Source organism: Hyperoodon ampullatus (genome assembly GCF_949752795.1).
Source record: "Hyperoodon ampullatus genome assembly, chromosome: 8".
NCBI classification, from domain to species: Eukaryota; Metazoa; Chordata; class Mammalia; order Artiodactyla; family Ziphiidae; genus Hyperoodon; species Hyperoodon ampullatus.
In genome coordinates, this window is record NC_136921.1 from 48667496 (window position 1) to 48689173 (window position 21678).

Sequence of the window (21678 nt, forward strand, 5' to 3'; positions counted from 1 at the left end):
AATTAATTAGGGCCCAGGTCATCTGACCTTTTAGTGCTATTATCTTAAAATCCATTTATATTTGCAAATAACAAAAGAAGCACTGTATTAATATTTGAAAATATACTTACATAAAGATGATAAAAAGGTATAACTAGTATTAAATATGTTACTGGCAAATTATGTCCATTTTAAATGTATCACCCTAATTTTTCAGGGGATCTCAATGTCAAAGGTCCCCAGCCCAGTTTTCTTGTGGATTTGTTTACACTCTCTCAGAGTAATCAAACTTTATCAGGTACTATTATAACACCATGGATCTCCACAATGATGCTTTAGTAGTATTTGGTTCAACTGTAGGTGATAATTAGGTTGATGATCCTCAATTCAGTAATTACGCTTTCATATAACATCACCTATGGTCTCTTTCTGAGGCTAAGTATTGGTGTTACTAAGCTCATAGTAGGGCTATCAGCACTCTACACAGTCCTATAATCAGTATTAAGAGACCCCTTTAGGTGTCTGTGCCTTCTGTGATAGTTAACTCTAACACATATTTAGTTAAAATTCTCAAGCTAGAAATGGTAAGAAAACTTTCACAGAAAAACCTTAAAAAAAAAAAAGGCCCATACTTGGATTTTAATGTATCACAGTCTTTATTTACAACTTCATTGGCAAAAAAGAAAAGGAATAGTTTAAAACAGTCTAACACACGGCACTGCAGCTGATCCTGGCAGATTAGTGAAGTTTCATTTTAAATGTCCATCTAATTGTCCAAAGATATACAATACTGAATCTGCATATGCAGTTTCCTTTATGAAGTACAGGCTCATATCTCAGGCAGTCTTTTAAACATATAAATACAAAGGAAATAAAATCACTCATTAAAAACTGCATTAAATGAAGGGTAATTTAAATTTATGCTGTCCTTGTAATAACGCATGCCCAGTGAAAATCAAAAGCTGGAAAAGCAGTTACACTTCCTACTTGAGTGGACAGTTAAAACAATCAATCATTTTCTGCAATGACCATTATATTTTCAATTTATCATGAACTACTCTGAACTTACTATGAGATGTAGCCAAAGTCAGAAGACAAGATGTAGGGAGAATATTCCTTTTTTGGAGAGTAAGCCCTCCAGAATCAGCATGGGAAACAAACATCCTGTTGAAGAATTCTAGGTGGAAAAAAATTAATGTAGTCAATTTCAACTCATGCTGAGCTGGCTTAATTTTTTCACTGACTTCTTTGGTGTCATTCTTCTAAATCAAGTGTGTTTAATTCTTCTTCTAGTTCATCCAAATCTTCCCCAGTAAAAAGATTTTCATCAACAGGAACAGCATCGATGACTCCATTTTCCTGTCCCTCCCCTTCGTTGTCCTCTTCCAAATCACTTCTTTCACCATTTTCAGCCCTACCTCCGGAAGCTTCACTTAATTTGTTTTCTAAAAATAAAAACTGAAATCAGTAAGGCCTAGAAAAAGAAAACACTAGTCCATTAGCAACGGACAGTCACAGGCTGATATACTTCTTTTCCTTTTTCCATGAAAGCCTTCCCTAAGATTACTCCAACAAGAACTGCTCTTTTTCTGAGCTTATTTGTATCAATTATCTATACCTACTATAAAATATGTCTTTCACTGTAGACATCTGACTGCTTAACGGTTCATACATTTGAGGGCAAGATTTATCTTACACAACCTTGTGTTCTCTACATGACCCAACAACTAGGTTTTTAAACAGTCAACTTCCACATATTTTGTTTGAATAAATGATTATGGAATAAAAAAAAAACATTTATGATATAAGCAGCTACTTAGCTTTTGGTTTTACAAATAGTAGTTAAGTCACACTAGTTGTAATGCTGTAAATGAGTGTGAATGCAGAAATATTTCATCTTGTCATCAAACTGTGGGAAAAAAAAACAAAACCCTGGGGCTATGGAGCTACTTTTCCTTTCAGCCTATAATTATATGACTGAGAAAACAAAAATGCTGCCTTTTCTCGTTCAATGACGTCAATATTGAACACATAGAATTTTTAATAGCCTAATTTAAAGTTATTTCAAACATCTCTGATGACAAATTCTTGGGAATTATAACCTCTGAGGTACTTGCAATTGTGCCGATTGTCACCAAAGCCCTACTTCTCAAAGGAGCAAATCAGTCTGCAGATTGGCATTAAGACAATAGTCTGACAGCATTCTCAAATCTCAGGAGAACAGGCCAGTTTTCCAAGTTATAACTTTTATTCCTTTATTGTAAAAACGTTTAGCTTTTTTTCCCTCAACTTTTGCCTTGATCAGTAGTCTACTTTTTTCTCTCACAGCAACCATGCCAAACTTTTACTTTTTTCTTCAAATCCTCACTCAAGGCACAATTAGATATAAATTGTATCAGCAATCCTTATTTCCAAATACACCTAGCCAGCCTCTCCTCCATTCTCACTCTTAACTGAACTCATTATTTGTACTTCCAGATCTTGCTTCTCTACCTGATATTGTTTCATTTTAAATTTTTCATTCTTTCCCAGATCCTTTTTCTCTGGCCAACAGATATATTTAGATTTCCCATATCCTAAAAGGCCTTTCTCATGACCATGTCTCCCCCTCAAAGTTCTTAAGAGTGAGTGATCTGTAGTCATTTTTTTCTCCTCATTCCTCATACCACTGCAGTCCCAATGAAAACTGTGTACCCTATTCCTACAACTCCTTCCCTAATCACAATTAAGGAATTATTTCTAATTCTCATCCTACTTAATCTTCCTGAAATTCTTCTTAATTTTTCTCTGTCCTTCTCAGTGTCTTTCCCAAGCTTTTCCTCTTTTGACTACTCTAAAACATTGATATCTTCTGCAGTCTGTTCTAGAATGTTTTCGTCATATGTATTGTGCCTGGGTGTGTTCATTCACTCTCAGCTACCAATGCAGATAACTTTCAAACCTTTTCCTCCTGGTAATGTCTACACAGTATCCTAGACAACACCACTTTTGATAACCAAAATATCTCATACTCATGAGGTACTGAACTGAACTCATTAGCTACATCTTCAAACTCATTTTGTCCCCTTCTAGTTTGTTAATGGCTTCAATATCCAACCAGCCACCCATTTCCACAGCCTTCACTGTTTACTATTTTTATATACGGCCAAATCACATGTTTATATGTTACCAGTCTGATACCTGCAGGCATCTAAGTTTGCCAAGCCTGGCCTAAGCCCCTTTAGACAGCTTCTGAATTCTCAGAATTACACAGAAGTCAGCATACTTACCATCCTTTTCTGAAGTATATGTGCTGAATCTTTCAAGACTGGCTACAGTAATACCTGTCTCATCTACATCTCTTGGGATGTACAGGCTTAAATCTATGTCATTTATGCTCACTGAATCATCAACCTTTAAAAACACATAGAAAAGAAAGTGTTACTAATAAGAATAGTTTTCATAAATTACTTGCCCTTTTACCTCTGACATTTATCTTCATTAAATAAAATTATTAATAATGCCAAATGAAAACAAATGACTATTGCCAAAATTCACTTCTTTTTCTAAACTTCTTGAAAAAAGAATAGCAATGCCATACTTGAAGCTTCTTCCTCTGACATCATATTTTTACGTATTATTTCCATCTTTCAACTCAAAGGCAGAAGTCAGAATTTTATGATAACCATATGAAAAATGAAAAGCTGTTTGCTAATACTAAGTCTCTGTATCACCAAGTAATTCTGCTGCTGTCTCCTACTCCCTTCTCTGTACTTTTTAGTGTCTGTTTCATGATTTATTTTTTTAGTATAAAATATTAAACAAAAACCTTTTTTCTTTTAGAGGGAGAACAAAACATATTTTACAGCTAATACACATAAGCATTTAACTATATATTAGGCACTGCCCTAAGTTCTATAAAGAACTGTAAATACACATAAACTTATAAACTCATTTAATTCTCACAAGTACTCTGTGATGTAGGGATTATCATTATGTCCGTATTACAGATGGGGGTGGAGGCCTAGCGTGTAACTAATTTCCCAGGTTAGAGTCAGGATGTGAACCAAGGCCCCAAGGTTGGTACTCCTAACTATACTGCTCTACTGTCACTCTCTACTGTTTCTCTCAATCAACATGAGAAGATGAGGGGACAAAGCTTCCTCTTACCTCATCACCACCTGTTCCCTGGGTATAACGGGTATCATCTGCTTCCTCATCATCATCATCAACCAGTTCAGGACGAAATTCAAACACCTCACGACCACTGATCTATTCAAATACACACATATATCAACTCAGGACAAAATTCAAACATTTCTTGGTCACTGATTTCAGACATACACATAATTAAGTAAGGATAAAACCTTGCATAATACAGAAATTATAAAATGAAAGAAAGAATAGAGAATCTGGGTGAGTTTGGGACATACCACTAATGCTTTCCCTGCTTTGAAGTCTGCTTTCCTTCTTTCCATATCTTGCTCAAGTTTATCAATCTTTTCTTGTCTTTTTCTTTTCTTCCACGCAAGAAAAGATTCTAGAGTGATTTTGGTAACATTTGGACCTAGGGCAGAACGCTGCAAAGATAAAAAAGTTAGTTTTCTCCCCCTAAAGTCATCTATAATACTATGATCTAACAGTTTTCTCTTACTTCAATTAAGCCCTTGCCTATGACTGTTATGAAGACATTAAATTTAGAATAAACTGATTTATTTTCACTTTACATGGCAAGGAGCAAAATGCATGTCCAGAGATACAAACACTTCTAAACATTATAAAATATATTATCCTGAGCTAGATGTCTTTTCAAAATTGAAGATGAGTAAAACTTGTCACGAGAAATAGTTTTAAAATAAGTCAATTGCTGAAAACAATAAATACGAAAAGCACCATGACAATATCCAAGTTTCATTTGTGATCCTCAAGAGATGAGAAGAAAACTAAGCAAAAGGCACCATCTGCTTTCCTCAGGGCCAATAATCAAATAATAAATATACAGAAAAATAATACTTGCTGAACATCTGCCAGGTATTCAATGTTAAATATTTCATACACATATGCTAACACATCCATCTCCACAAATAAGCAAACAGAGGGTGATGGAAAATTTACCAAAGGTTATTAGCTAATATGTGGCAGAACCAGGATACAAATAGTAATCTCAAATATATCTGACTCCAAAGTCTACATTTTCTATCACAGTATATTGCCTATGTGAGACACCAAACAGTATGTCCTTTTAAGAACAAATGTATATAATCTCAACATTAGACATGCACACAACACATTTAGATTACCCAAGACAAGGCAAAATGGATACAGTTTGAAGCATACAACCCTAAGTCTAGTATTTCCAATAGTCTCAACATTTTTCATGCCAAGGCCAGGAGCCTCATCTGCTAACTCAGTAACCCTATCTACTAGCTCAAGAATAAAACTCTTGTGCTGAGCCAGAGGTGAGCAGCTGAAGAGTCTCTGAGTCCAGGAATGATGATAAAACATATAGTTGAAAAACTGTAGTGGAGTTGTCTGCTTCCACACATGTTAAAAACTACTAAATAATTAGTAAAATGGCAAAAAAATAAAGACACCAAGGAAAATATCTAAAACATCAAGTTCAATCACTCTGAATACTGACTAAGCATTTTCACAAACTCATATACCAGTATATCAATCTTATGGAAACAGTTTATTTGATAAGCCAGCAGCTAGTACTTAAAAAATTATTTCATAATCCTAAAATTAATGTCATGCTTGGCTAATGATTATGGCTAGGCTTACATTTTAGACATACAAGAATAATCAAATAAAAAGTAAGGCAGCTTCGTGAAAAATTCATATTTCTTTCCTTTTCATAACAACATGCTATTGCCCCCAAGTGGTAAATATTAGAATTTCACAATAAATACTGCTTTAGTGTTTTATGATAGGAAAAAGATACTAGTTACCTCTCTTTCAATTAGATCTTCTAATGAAATTTCATCTTCTTTCTCTTCTTTCTTTTTATCTTTTTTCAAGACGAACCCAGGAGGAAGTGCATGACGGTACATGCAAATATCACCCCCTCCAGGGCATACCCAAAACCAGCCATATTTGTTGTTTTCAATAGCTTCAAGGAAGTGCTTGCAAACCTATAGAGACAATATTATTCACAAGCAGTGGCTCAGTGTGGTCCATTTCCAAGGTAAATGCTTAGGTATATGGAACAAGTACACTCAATTCACATCTTTTTTAGGCTAACCACTTATGTACAGAGCACCTTGCGTGCAGAAATGTAAATATAAATTAATCTTAAAATACATAATACAATGGTAAATTCCCTTCAGAGAGGATCTGTATAAAATTTCTATTTTTGACATTGCTCTAAACTGAATTATACAAAAAGGATTTGCTGCCATTTAGGCTTTGTAAATGTAATCCAAAAGTCTGGTTTTCAAATATGAGAAAATAAAAATAGTTACAAAAAAATAAAACCAATAACTTTGTTTTGATTTGATCTTTCCTAAAAACTAATCACATGCAGTAAAGATACTAACACTATTTGAATTACCTGAAATTATAGGCAATTTCTTACATCTAAGAAAGGAGCAAGGCACAAAAGAAACACAAAGGATAGTAAACCTTTAAAACATGAATGGGTGCAAGATGGCAACTGTACTGAAGCCTTAGGTAAACACGTTTTACAAACAAGAAGGAAAAATTAGCTAATAAGCATCATTTTTTTCCTGAAAAAATACAACAGAAGTAAGTAAAAACAATATTTAGAATTTTTCTAACATGGCAAGGTTTTCCATGGTAACTATACTGCAGAATAAATATGTGGACATGAATGTAGGGTCTGAGAAATAATAAGGCACCAATTTTTTTTTTTTTTTTTTTGCAGTATGCGGGCCTCTCACTGTTGTGGCTTCTCCCGTTGCGGAGCACAGGCTCCGGACGTGCAGGCTCAGCGGCCATGGCTCACGGGCCCAGCCACTCCACAGCATGTGGGATCTTCCCGGACCGGGGCACGAACCCGTGTCCCCTGCATCGGCAGGCAGACTCTCAACCACTGCACCACCAGGGAAGCCCAAGGCACCAATTTTTAAAAGTACATTTCCTAGAATACTAGAACCATTATCTACCAAAAATTCATTTTGCAATTCATATGCAACAATATTTTCACCCTTGTGATTTATTAATGTCTCCCTACCATTAAAACAGAATATGTTATGAATTAAGCAGGTTAATTTAATAGTTCTATCTCCATTAATTTTGCACAAAAAAATAAAGAATTCTACATGTTTGAGAAAGTAAAACCACCTCAGAAAACGGCATTTGAAGGACTTCAGTCACATGGTTTTCAAGTCACTTTTAAACAAGAAACAAATTTTGTATAACTTACACCTGTAAATTCCAAAAAACAAAGCTTGATTCGCCTAATCTTTATGAAAAGAGGAAATAACTTAAAGAATAATCCAGTAGAAAACAGCAGCAAATACCTTGCCACTTAATTCTCCCTAATGATAAATACCACAGCAACTCAATTCAAGAAAAGGACATACTATTTGAGTTTTTGGTTTTTTCTTTTCCGCCTCACCGTGCTTCTTGTTCACTACTTCTTCCAGTTTTTTCTCATCCCAATTATCCATAGTATCTAAATAAAAAGAGATATGGAGACTAAATACTGTAATTTTATCTACTGTCCTCAAAACACATTGCGTATATCCTTACACAGGAAAGCTCTATTTTAAGACTCATGACCAAACACATTTCCTTTAAAACACCAAAGGTAGGAATAACACTGTTGTGAGATTATTCACTAAAATCTAAGTACTTTAGGCAAATGAGAAAGTAGTACTGGAAGAAAGGGTAAGAGACAAATACAAAATAATCCACTGGTTTTTAAACATCTTCATTTACTTAATCAAAGGGCATAATATGGTAAATTCAGATTTTATGAAAAACAACAACAAACAACTATTCTTTAGGACAAACACAGTCCTACTAAGACTGAAATAGTCTTCAAGCTATTAAATATCTTAGTGAAAACAAACCAAAAGTAATATACATTTACTTTTAAGAGAATATCTTTAAAAAAAATACCTTTTTCAAGCTCTTCATCTCTTGCATCAATGTAAACACTTCGCTTTTCACATTTTCTCTCCAGAGTCAAGTCATGAGAGAACTTACACTTATCTCCTTTAGTACACTGTCCTTGCTTGAAGAATGCACATACCACAGATTTGGGATCTGCACCTATGTCAAACAGCATATGGTATTTGTACTATAATCTGCCAGTTCACAAAGTAGAGCTTCTATTTGAGATATAATTAATTTGGTTAACTCGTTATTTTCTATTACTGGTGTGAGAGGAAATGCCATATGTAAGTGAACAGTAAGACATTTCTTCTAAGCTCTTTCTATAGCATTTGATATCTATTTTTGTTTCCTTTTTTCTTACCCAAAAGAAAGAGAGCAGAGGTGGGAAACCAAGCAAACACATAGGTTATTCTATCGTCACTTGTCTAGTTGGAGTCAATGAGGCAGGAGGCAAAAGAGAAATATAAATGCAGGTATACTGCCAACAGTTTGGGATTTACAGTTTTTACAACCATAGGTTTGCTTTGTCCACTACCAAAGATTGGATATTATAAATCAACTAGTAGACTGCCCCAAATCCTTAATTTTCCTTTAAGTGAGGGGCTAATGGCTGGACTTACAGTTATATGACACAGCTATGCACATGTATAAAGGAACCATAAGAAAGTCATTGACAAAGATAATTTTGACAAAGGGAGTATTATTTTCATAGCATACACAACTGGCTTATAATCTGCAGAAAACATATTAAGAGTGTTAAAATATGAATTACATTTGATAAAAATAACGTTTCTGAAATTTAAAGTTTACCTTTACTTATTTTTTGAGCAGCAACTACAGGTTTGAACAACTCATTTAGCTCTTGCAATTCTTTCTTCTTGTCATCCTTCTTCAACTTCTTTTCAGCTTCACTTTGCGCTACCTATAATATTCCCAGGTATAAAATGTAAATTTGATTTCATATAATGAATTGTTTTTACTATATAGTAATATACAATATCACTGACATAAAGACAACTGCATATTACATGTATATAGTTCTTACTTCTTAATATCAGTGTTACAATGGCCTTCCAGTATTATATTAAATGGTGTGGTTAAACTATTAAATGAAATCGCTAAATTCTGTAGCAGCTGACTTTTATAAAAAAAAACCTATAAATGGTACCATGCCAAGTTAAAAGCATATTCAAAAGCTTATAGCAATAGTATTTATTAAGCATATGCTACATGCCCAGCATTTTTAGCAAATGGTTCTCACCTGGGAATTTCTTCTGTGACAACAACCCAGAAACAAGTAGGTGCATTTTGAAGATTAGAGATACAAACATCCTAAAATGCACAGTCCCACACAATAAAGAATTGTACAACCCAAATACCTATAAGTACCCTTGTGGAAAAACACTGGGCTAGGTCAATGGGGGAGATCAAACAAAACAAACATGACATATGACATAATTCCAGGCACACAATTTACCTACCTAATATGATTAGAGGATTCATCCAAACATTTATATGTCAGGTCCTATGTTAGATGACAGGGAATACAAAGATGAAAAGACAAAGATGCTTATTTAAAGAAGCTCGGAATCTAGTGGGAAGACAGACATGTCAACAACTACAATATAATACATGGTGCTCTGGGAACAAAGAATGCCAATATGCCTAAGAAAATTAGACTGAGCTAATACTTTACGGATGAATTATTTTGATGGGCAAGAAATGCAGAGAGTGCCAGTCAGTGCAAAGATATGAAAAAGGTATGAGAGACATCAATGAGAAATTTGGAGTGTATCAACAGGTGACAGGATAAGACTCAAGATTTTAAAGTAAGCCAGTGATACAATCAGATTGTATTTTATAAAGATCAAACTTTGTGAAGGGTAGACTAGAAGGAGCCCAAGAATGAAGGCAATGAAAATTAGGAGGCTAATGAAATCGCTGTATGCAAGAAAGCACAAGAGTTTTAATTTAAATAGGCATTAGTAGCAAGGATGGAGTAAAGGGGAAGGAGAGCTCTTAAGGAGGTAGAACTGTTAAGACTAAGTGACTGGACATGAAGTATAAGGGAGAGGGAGGAATCTAGGATTATCATTTGCATGGTTAGTGCTGTTAAACAAGACAGGGAATATAGGAGGAACAGGTTTCAGGGCAGGAGGTGGGGATGAGCTCAGTTTTAGACATACTGAGTATGAGATGCTTACAGGGCATCTAGGTGGAGCTATTTAGAAGGCAGCTGGACATGGATCTTGATTCCCGGAGAGAACGTCTGCTTTGAGATAAAGATTTTAGAAATAGCTGCTTACAAATAAGTAAACTTTGGGTGTGTATGAGATTACGCAAGGACAGCATAAAAAAGTGGTAAGAGCAGAGAACAGTTCCCTGAAGAATACCAATATTAAACAAGCCAACAGAACCTAAAAAGCCCGTTAAAGGAACAAAGAAACATGAAAGAAACAGAAATCCAGGACAAAGATGTATTAAAGGAAGAGGAAATTTTAGGGAAAGATTGGCCAAATACTATAATAGGGTTAAAGGCATTCTAAATCCTGACTTTGACCATGTGGGTCGGATGTGTTTAAACAGAAAAATGGGAAAAGTTTTCTAAAAAGAAAAAATTTAAGTTACTTTATTTTTAATAAAAAGTATTCTTTGCTCATTAGGCCCATCTCAGACATTTGTGGGACCCCAAGCAAGAGTTCAGTGGATGCCTACAAATCATTTTTGTAAATATTTATAAATTAGAAATCAAACTAATGTTAAATAAAGTATGGTTTGTACCAAGTATGGTTTGTACCCCTACTTGACAAACATACCTTGTGACCTGGAAGGACAGTTTCAAATTTAAAACGCTTAGGTTCCATGGAGTTCCACACTGGAGCATGGCAGTAAACTGAGAGTCAACCCCTGGCTCCTCCTCTTCCCACCCTGAGTTTCATCCCACCACATTTGTGCAGGGAGAAAGAAGGTGCAGAGGAGAACATGGAATGGATCAAGGCTCTGTCCACACTCCTAGCACATATCCTCCCTTTGACTACTTCAGGCATATTGGCAGTGTAGTATACCCTAAGATGGACTTGGGGTAACTGACCTTTGCAGGCCCTGAGCTGGTGTGGGGAGAGGTACATCTGGAGGAGACACAGAGTAGGGTCATCCTCGGCATCACAGGGTTTAGGGTGAGGCATCTCCTGCTTGGCTCCAACAGCAAGACTGCTGCTCATTTCCAATGTTAAGTACAGTAGTTAGATACCTCAGGTTCACAGATAAAAGGTCAGGTACCCAAGAAATTATCAAAAATATATTACTAAATGTACTATCAAGCCTAACAACCGCAACACATTTTATGGCTTTCTCAGGTCTATAAAATTTGAATACCAGTCAATATACTTCCCACTAGAAGAAAAAACAGGGGGAGGGGGAACATGTTTGAAATGAATTCTTATATTATGTCAGATGATTTACATTATCTTCTCTTTTGGTTAAACCACAGAAACCCTACAGGGGTAACTGCCCTTACACTATACTACAAATTAAAGACCAGTGTCACTAAATAATTTAAGATCATGTAACAAATAAGATAGGGGGATGCATACTCAAGCTGCTCTGATTCCAAGGCCTGAGCATGCATTTTTATGAAACCAAGCTATTAAGTCAGCAGTGTGGAAGATCAAGCTTTTGGCTTTAGAGTCAAACTGTGTAAGAGAAAAAAAAGTGTTGGAGGCACTGATTTGCAGACAGCATCAGTGATAGAGGTTAACCATCTCACAAATATATATTCTGATATTTTCAGATGGAAAAAAAAGTGTTTCCAAAAGTTGAGGAAAAGGAGATAGGGTGGTGAAAAAAGTACTTTTAAAAATAAAGGTCCATGTCTATAAAATCCTAAACTCAATAAAGTGAAAGATCTACATAAAATGAAGAATTGAGAATACAGAGATTTGAAGAAAATGGAGCTAAATTTTTTTGAATGATAAAATGGTAAAACTGATAAATGATAAAATAATTTCAAAATTCATATGGAAAAATAAACGCCTAAGAACAGCCAGGAAAAACCGAAAAGGAGTAACATCTTGGGGGGGAAGGACTTGACTTAATAGCTAACAGAATGTTACTAGGTCACTATAATCAAAATCAATGTGATACTCGTTTAGGGAAAGACAATAAACAGAAAAGAGAATCCAGAAATAGATCTGAACATATATGAGACTTTAATATATGTCAATATGGGTATTTCAATTCAGTGAGATGAACGATGCTGGTATAAGTGGTTATTCATTTGAAAAGAAATAAACTTAATATCATACAAAATAAATTTAGATGATAAAACTACAGACTGTGCAAATAAAATAATTAGAAAAAAATCGAGGAAAAACTCACATAATCTCGTGGCAGGGGAGACCTTTTAGCCATATAAAAGAAAAACTAGACATATCTGACAATACAAAAACTAAAAACTGTTGTACAACAAAATGTAACAGAAACATCACAAATTATCTATAATGTAGACAGAAGATGTCTCTCATAAACTGACAATAAAAAGACAAATAACCAAAAAAGCAAAGGATTTGAATAGACAAGTCAGAGAAGTACAAACCAAAATAGCCAACAAGCTTATGAAAAGGTACTCAAACTCACTAGGAGTAAGGGAAAGAAAGTAAAAATGAGGTATCACTTTATACATAATCAGATTGGAAAACATTAAAAAGAGCTTTAGTACCTATAACTCACGTACTGCAAATGAAAATCTGAAGTATTACAATTTCTATGGAGAATGATCAGGCAAATTATTAAAAGTTAGAAATCCATTTCCCTTTATTTAGAAATGTGTCACCAGACAATTTATGCTACAGAAATAAAAGCACAAATGCATGTAAAAACACATGTATAAGGATATTTCTTGTACAATTGTTCTTAATGTCAGAAAGCTGGAAACAAAATGATTACTTATAGTGAAATGGATGGATACTGTACATCCGCATCACAGTATGCAGCCATTAGAATAAATGAGAACTATATCAAAATGGTTTGGAGGAATATCTAAAAGGTATTGCTGAGTAACAAAGGCAAGATGCAGGAAAGTTTATAGAGTAGGATTCCATTTTGAAACATAATTACAATATCAAACATTTTTATCTGCAACGATGCTGTACTACATCCATATGAAGAAAATGAAGAAATTTAAGTTATTTACCTGACGTGGATTTTGTTGACCAAATTTAACTTGATGAGTGACAGCCTTGATAAACTTCTGTTGCTTTGCTCCTTTCTTATTCTTTAGACCAAAAGTTTTGTCCTAAATGAGAAAAATTATTGAGATATCTTAGCAATTTATATTAATTTCTTATCTATTTCTTGTCATGTCTAAAAATCATTCTTTCATTTACACATTGGTAAGAAATTATTCTTTCTTTATGCTATACACAGACATGCAAAACACTACAACGACAAATCTAGGCAACATATGACCTCAAAACATCACCCAGGATTCTTTAGGATTCAATACATACTTATAACTATCGTCAATAAGCCTGTTAGCCTATAATGCTTTTTCTCAATTGTGTTTTTAGAATATCAGTATTACAGGATGTGCAGAGTTGTTACACTAGGATAATTAGTTCAACAGTCAAATAAGTTTAGGAAAATGCTTATTTAACAGGGTTTTTAATTCTCAAGAACAAGATATGTGAGAGCCTTTACCAGAGGAGATACAGTAGGCAGCAATCCCAAATCTTATTTTACCTCAGAAAACATTTTTCTCAGAGTATCCTGAGGGATTATGCACTACTGAACACATTTTAGGGAATACTACATAAGAAGATACATTAAGTTCTGGATTGGTTTTTTTGGGTAATAAGAGCTATCCTCTCAAAACAAATTTATAGAAACCAAACTACTAAAGTATATACACTACTAGCTGTTGCTAAAAAGGAAATATTAAAATTGAAGTATTCCTAACTAAAAAGTAACAATCTAAATTTGGAATATTATTAAATAGTAATTTGGGCAAGTTATTAATACAATAGCAGCTATCACTTATGGAATGCTCATTATGTGCAAGGCACTAACAGTGGTCTTTGACTACTTATTCATATTTAGTAAGTATACAGCACAAAAACATTTAGAAAGCACTGCACAACTGTGTGTGTGTTTGGGGGCTACAGTGGGTTGAACAGGGTCCTCCCCCCCAAATTCATGTCTACCCCGACCTCAGAATGGGACTTTATTTGGAAATAGGTCTTTGTAGCTGTAATAAATTAAGATGAAGTCACACTGGATTACAGTGGGCCCTAAATCCAATGACTGGTATCTCTATAAGAAAAGGAAAGGACACACACATAGAGAAGGCAACGTGAAGAAAGAGGCAGAGATTAGAGTGATACAGCTACCAGCCAAGGAATGCCAAGGACTGCCAGAAGTGACCAGAAACCAGGAAAAGGCAAGAAAAGATTCTTCCCTAGAGTCTTCACAGGGAGCACTGCCCTGCCTGCACCTGATTTCAGATTTCTCGCCTCCACATCTGTGAAAGAATAAATTTGTTTCAAATCACCTGGTTTGTGGTAATTTGCTATGGCAGCCCTAAGAAACTAACACAAGATGCTAGACTGAGTGAGCTTCACTCTAAGGTAAACGGGTGAAAAGGCTGTCAGGAAACCACCAAACACTGGTATCTGAAGTCTTTTTTCCTGTCTTTTCTGTTTCTCTGGAGAAGAATCTTCTAGCTAGGAGAGCAATAACCCTGGCTAAAGGACTGGAGAAAAGAGCAGGTGGGAGAAGGTGTCTCTTAGTTTACTACACAGACTCCTTAGTGGCCCTTTTCAGGCTCACATTTTAACCATGCTCCCCACATCCTTTGTGCCTAGTTACAGAAGCACAGAGGCCTCCTGATTTATCCCCTCCACCCCCTTTCTTGCGAGGGGAATAGATAAGAGCTATCAGCTACTTCTATACTTTTAACACCCAGTTTTCAGTCACTCGCCTTCTGCATTACCTAGTACCTCCCACTGTCGAGCTTTTGCAGACTTCTGCAGAGCAAACCCACTTGCTTCTCAATCGCACACTCCTAGGTGGGCCCTCAGGCCCAAGTGCTCTGCTCTGCTAAGCCAGTTAACCAGCTCATCCATCCACTATCAATCTTCGTATGCTGAGGTTCAAAAGTGCAACACCGTCTACATATGTCTCATCAGAGAACAGCGTTTCTGGGGTTCAACTCATGCCCCTCATACAGAGGAGAAGCAAACCGTGAATAAACAAGGCCAAACAGCAAGGTAGATACTGACATATGAAGACTTAGGAAAGAAAAAAGTCCTCTAAGGGGATGTGGCCAGCTAGAGAAGAAAGTACTCATGACAACAGCTTCTGGTAGAGGTGTATAAGCTCCAGATTCCAGGAGAAAAAGGTTTTCAGGTTTAATTACACTGCTTTAGCACATAATTAACCAGTCTAAAGAGAATGAATGAGTTGTGTCTTGGAAGTCTCTAATTAGGTTAGAACTTGGAAATTGTTATTTTTTTCCAGAGATAAGGGACACTTATTTACCTACTATTCACTAAACATAAACTTCTGAATATATACTTTATTGAATCCTCTTAACAATCATATGATATACTATTATCTCATTCTGTAAATGTGGATACTGAAACCCAGATATCTTCAACAATTCTTTTGAAGTAACATTGCTAATAAGGGGCAGGCTGTACAAGGTAATGATTCAAGAGTATAAGCTCTGGAGTCAGACTGGCCAAATTCTAATCCCAACAGAACTGGGCAAATTATCTTCTTTGTCAGTTTTCTTATTTGTAAAGTGGGTCTCACGCTAACCTCTTAGGGTTACTACAAAGAGGTGGAACACAGTGGTTTAACATCAAGGACTCTGGAGCCAGAATCCTGACTCTGCCACTTGCCAGCTTAATAACCTTGGGCAAGCTATTTAACCTGCTTCTGTTTCCTCAACTGCAAAAAAGGTACTTATCTCAATGAGAGAATTAAAGGAGCTGTGTAAATTCATCACTTGTAGATGGCTTGTTTCTTTTCCTTCCTTTCCCCAAAACACTGAGAACTGTGTCTGGCCCAGGAATGTCCGACTCCAGGCAAAGTCCTTGTTCTTTCCACCATGAAAAGCTACTTCCCAGAGAAACTAGTTAGGTTATTGGGTCGGTTGGTACACAAAGTTTTCTGAATATTACACTGTGGACCTGGGATACTAACAGTACCTCTTGAAAATAGGATAGTTTGAAATTCGGAATACTTCCAAAAGGCTTCCTTTCCCTTTTTCTTGAGTTCAGGACAGACCTTACCTAAAGATTAACCTGGATTTAGGGTCGGGGGATATGAGATGGGAAGACTGGAGGTTATACTCGACCCCAAATCATGGTTAAAATAAAACTAGGGAAACAGTGGTCCTCATTACATTAATAAGGTCCCAAAGGTTAAGTGATAAGGAAGGAACAGTGTGTGTTTCAGACTTGGGAAATTAAATACAAAGGAGTTTAGAGAACAGGCAGTAATTCTAAGAAAAGGACGACTCCCAGAGGTTCCAAAAGCCTTAACACTCAGTGAACTCCAGACTTCACTTAAAACTGACAGTTTCTCTCCCTTCCACTCTTCAGTAATCCTGCTTCTTTTACAGGACAGCCTCCACTCCTTAAATAAGATGTCTGAATAAAGGAAGGGGGCAGGAGTGCAGGTCAATAATGAATAGTACTGCAAGGTAACTGGAGTCCTCCTTTTGGGACACGAGTATAAACAAAGGCCAGCACTGTTTTACCTCATTAGTTTCTTCCCCAAATGCACTCCAGCATACTTTTGTCTATCCATGCAATGGATATTCTGCAGCTGGTTAATACAACTTCAAGTAATCAACAGCTGACCTTAGCTGAAGTTTCTCACTGGCGACGAGAATCATTTCTTTCTCCACCCTTTACGTACCTGGATCCTACCCCTATAGGTCTCCATTACTACTTCCTTGCCGCTACAAGGCCTTAGCTGGACATCCTTTATTTGCTTGCCCTAAACCCAGATTATCCCCCCCTTTCCATTAACAAACCTTCCATTTCCCAAAGCTGACTTCAGTTTATTAAATTTTATCCAAAGAAAGCAAACAGTGCATGCCATTTGAGACAACAGTGTGAATGTTTAACAGAACCATAACCCTTTTTGATATACTCATTTCAGAAAGAAAATACTTATAAATGCAAATGAAATCATGAAATTTTGGGGAGTTTAAACACGGAAAGAAAAAAAATGAAGGCACCATAAGGAAATTATTTCAAGTGATAGAAAGTAAGCACTGCATAAACAGTACAGTTCAGCCTATTTCCCCTAACTAGTTCTTTTTATATTAATAAATTAACAACTGCCATTAATTGAACATATACCATATGTCAGGTACTTTACATGTCATCTCATTTAACCCACTGCTCTGTAATATAGGAATTAGCTCCATTTTGTTAATGAGAAACTGAGGTTCAGATAGGTCATGTAACTTGCCTAAAACTACAGAATTTGAAATATATATTTATTTATTTATTTATTTATTCATTCATTTATTTATTTATGGTTGTGTTGGGTCTTTGTTGCCGCGCACGGACTTTCTCTAGTTGTGGCGAGCAGGAGCTACTCTGTTGAGGTGCACAGGTTTCTCATTGCGGTGGCTTCTCTTGTTGCAGAGCATGGGCTCTAGGTGCGCGGGCTTCAGTAGTTGTGGCACACAGGCTCAGTAGTTGTGGGTCGCGGGCTCTAAAGCACAGGCTCAGTAGTTGTGGTGCACGGGCTTAGTTACTCCGTGGCATGTGGGATCTTCCCGGACCAGGGCTCGAACCCGTGTCCCCTGCATTGGCAGGCGGATTCTTAACCACTGCCGCACCAGGGAAGCGTCCGAAATTTGAAATTTTAATGTGAAATATGGGACTCAAATGCAGGTCTATCTCGCCCCAAGCCAGTGCTTCTTTCATTAAATTACGCTGTATCTCATGCCTCTTTTTACTTCCTTTACTTAGAGTTCTCAAAAGCTACGTGTTGCTGTTGTTCTTCTATAGTGAATGCCTATGGTGGTGGCAGTGGAAGCAACAGAGGTACAGAAGACGGGACAGGCAAGTAGTGCAACCACTTATTTTAAAATCTCTTCAAAAGTACTGCTTAAAAAGCGTATGTTCTACTTAACTGTCAATTTTTGGTAAACTTAGAATTTCGGGTCATAGTCCTATAAAAACCTTCCAAAATTAACCAGACTCTTAAATAAGTATTAGCCTTTTACAGGTCAAAATATAGACCATAAATATTTTTTTCCACAAATATTATGGTCATAGAGATAAACAACCAACCAATATGAACCAGGTTCCAATTACGTTCATTATAAGTCTGTTGCAGAAAACATTTTACATCGCTAAAAACAGAACTACCATATGACCCAGCAATTCCACTCCTGGGTATATATCCAACCCCCCCCGAAAAAAACACTAATTTGAAAAGATGCATGCACCCCAATGTTCATAGCAGCATTGTTTACAATTGCCAAGATACGGAAGCAATCTAAGTGTCCATCAACAGATGAATGGATAAGGAAGATATGGTACATACACACACACACACACACACACACACACACACACACACACACACAATGGAATACTACTTAGCCATAAAAAAGAATGAAATTTTGCCATCTGCAGCAACATGGGTGGACTTGGAGGGCATTATACTAAGTTAAATGAGTCAGATAGAGAAAGACAAACACTGTATGATATCACTTATATGTGGACTCTAAAAAACACAACAAAGTAGTGAATATAACACAAAACAAACTACTAGATACCAGTGGAGGGGGGGAATAGACAGGTGGAGAAGTGGGAGGTACAAACTATTGGGTGTATATAGGCTCAAGGATGTATTGTACAACACGGGGAATACAGTCAATATTTTGTAATAACTATAAATGGAAAGTAACCTTTAGAAGTTGTATATAAAACTTAAAAAATTAAAAAACATGTAGAATTCTTAAAAATATATATTTTACTTCATCTTAACTTTTAAAGGCTTTGGTAATAAAAATCCTTTCTAGTATTCAAAATTGTGCAAATTATACAAAAATTGATAAAGTGCTGTTCTGGATGAAATCTGATTGAGGAGTTGGGAGCTAAGCCTGCTGTAACTTTCCTCAACCCCTTGCAAGAGCCACTGAGACATGCTAGGACTTTAGGTAAGTATAAAAAAAGAAAAAAAAGTCACTTATGATATTTAACAAAATGGAATATACTGTTTCCTAACCAGGATGAATAACACAATATTCTCTATAAATCTAGTTTCACAAAAAATGATATAACTTAACCTACAACTTACAATATTGTCGTTCCTCTCTGGTGGTAGCAAAGATCTATGCAGCACACTACCACTTAAAACAAAAAACAAAAAAACCCCACACTCATCATATATGTTAAATGTGAGGAAAAAAGGCTTAATTTCACCATTCTGTTAGAATACTTTTGGCTAAAGAATACAGCTATTTTGCAATTTTCTTTGGTGAAGTCTTCATTAATGAAACTAAAGTCCTCTTTACGTTAAAAATAACCTTGTAACAAGATGAATGAATCCATAACATAACTACCATTTTTAGTTGATGGGATACTATAAGTAACTTTCATTTACAATTCCTTAAAACAAAAATAAATATTTAACAGAAACAATCATATATAGTTAAAACTTGATAATGCGTAAAGTATAAATTGTCATGTAACATTTAATATCATGTCTATATGGGAGTTTTACTTGGCATCATGGTCTAACATGTTAATACAACCTCAGTAAAGGAAGTTAACAGGTAAAATGTCACCCCTAAAATGCTTCTGGTTTATTTACACAGCACCGAATGCCATCAGATCTCCAACCCCAGAGATCTACCTAAGTGCCAGGAGTCCAGATTGTTCAAAAAGGTATAACAGACACAGGTGTGAAGGTGACAATCATTCTGTTTTCAAATCTCTGGTTATGCTACTCATGACAGTTCTAAATAGCACAAACTGGCAATAAGAATACAGGTTCTGCTTCAGTGTTGGAACTTGGCCAAGGCTACCAGAATTCTAAATAAGCATGTTAGTTAAACTCAACCAGCAGACTAAAAATTTTGTGAAATTTGACAAAGTTCTGATTAGATTTATACAATGAAACCCTGGGGGCTTTCAATGCTATTTTTCAAGGCTATAAATATTAAATATTAAAAATAATCATTTATAAATAAATATCTCATATCAAAACACGCAACACGCATTTTGGTCGTGTTCTAATAAAAAGTTAACTATTCCACAAAAGGCTCTCCATTAATTATTCAGATATACCTCATGCAGGAAAAACGGTCATGGCTTTTCCAGTTACTTTTAACGTACACGAGGAACTGTTTACTTTAATTATGAGAAGGATTAATAACAGGAATTGAGGGAAGAGATATCTTGTTGGGGACTACACTATATGTTTATGGAATCTCAAATACGGTCCACTCTCTTAAGGAAACTCATTGATACAGTCGTTGGACTACAAACATAAAACATCTGAGAACGTCCACAGCGTTCCTCTGCCATTAAAGGGCAACAGGCTCAGTGCACTAAATGAATATGTATAATATATAACAAATCCAGATACGGCACTGTACACAGCTAGTGACATGAGACCTAATCGCTCTTAAAATGTCATTGGATTTAATGTAACTCAGAATCTGTGACAAGCGCCATGTACAAGACGGTGGGCTACGACATAAAAGAAATCTCCTCTCTTTATGTAACTTGAAACAGTTTAGAGATGGATCGAGAAGGCCACGAAGAAGTAATTTGTTGCCCTGAAAGAAGTAACCACTATTCCTAGGTGACGGGTAAAGAAACAAGGAACACAAAGGCTCGTAATGAGTCGGCCTCCCAGAAACAGTCTGGTCCGGGGCAGTTCAGCGTAGTTTTAAAAACACAAGCCTAAAAACATCTTCAATTTCGGTGACTAGCGAAGGACACAACCTTGTGTGGGCACTGGGGTAGGGGTCGTTTCGCACGCCACCCGGTGAAGGCTGCCGTGTGGGCGGAGAAGCAAAGGCTGGGTGCGGGGGCGCCAACGGCGTCACTACAGCGATGAGAGGCAGTGAGCGTCTTCGGGGGGCTAGAGAAGGGGCTGTGGGCACACAGAACCAAAGGGAAGGGCACGTGGCCCCGGAAGACGCGAACAGGAGCCAGGGAGCGGGGAACCGGGAGAGTGCTTTCCTGAGGACTCGCGGCGTGAGTGGGGGAGGGGGTGGGTACTCACTTCGATAATCTTCTCCTTCTTTTTCTGCTCCGCCTTTTTGCTGCCCCCGGCCTGAGCCTGTTTCTTGGGGGGCATTGCGGAGATAGGTGGCACCGGCCAGACTTAAGCGTAGCTGGACTCCCTCAGGGACTCTGGCCCCGCGATAGGAGGAAGAGGGAGACGCGCGCAGCCTTTGCCGCCGCACCACACGGAAAGCTAGTCGCTCACTCGCCGCCGAAACGCGGCCTTTGCGACAGTTCAGTGCTGCGGAGCATTGTGGGTAGCGAGGAGCGCGGAAGGGGAGGAGCGTGGAAGCGGAGGTGCGCGTGCGCTTCTGCAGCAGCCGGCCAGGATGGGGCAGGGACGGGACGTGGGAAAAATGAC

The 21678-nt window shown here is 36.8% G+C and overlaps 1 protein-coding gene across 1 annotated transcript; it reads right to left on the reverse strand.

Moving 5' to 3' along the window:
* Positions 1–630: 630 nt before the first annotated feature.
* ZC3H15 (zinc finger CCCH-type containing 15) lies at positions 631–21447 on the reverse strand. The gene is made up of 10 exons (XM_079709637.1): positions 21316–21447; positions 13235–13336; positions 8854–8965; positions 8047–8199; positions 7506–7597; positions 5910–6092; positions 4392–4538; positions 4129–4230; positions 3249–3372; positions 631–1424 (listed from the first exon to the last, which is right to left on the reverse strand). The coding sequence occupies exons 1-10, from the start codon at positions 21388–21390 to the stop codon at positions 1234–1236; spliced, it is 1281 nt and encodes a 426-aa protein (XP_079565763.1). The 5' UTR covers positions 21391–21447; the 3' UTR covers positions 631–1233.
* Positions 21448–21678: the final 231 nt, after the last annotated feature.

Excerpts from the sequence above, each read along its gene's own strand:
- ZC3H15 (XM_079709637.1), bottom strand. The coding sequence starts at position 21,390 with ATGCCCCCCAAGAAACAGGCTCAGGCCGGGGGCAGCAAAAAGGCGGAG. Across the intron at positions 6,093-7,505 it reads AAAAACCAAAAACTCAAATA|GTTTGCAAGCACTTCCTTGA; the intron begins GTATGTCCTTTT and ends TTGTCTCTATAG. Across the intron at positions 4,539-5,909 it reads AAGATCTAATTGAAAGAGAG|CGTTCTGCCCTAGGTCCAAA; the intron begins GTAACTAGTATC and ends TTATCTTTGCAG.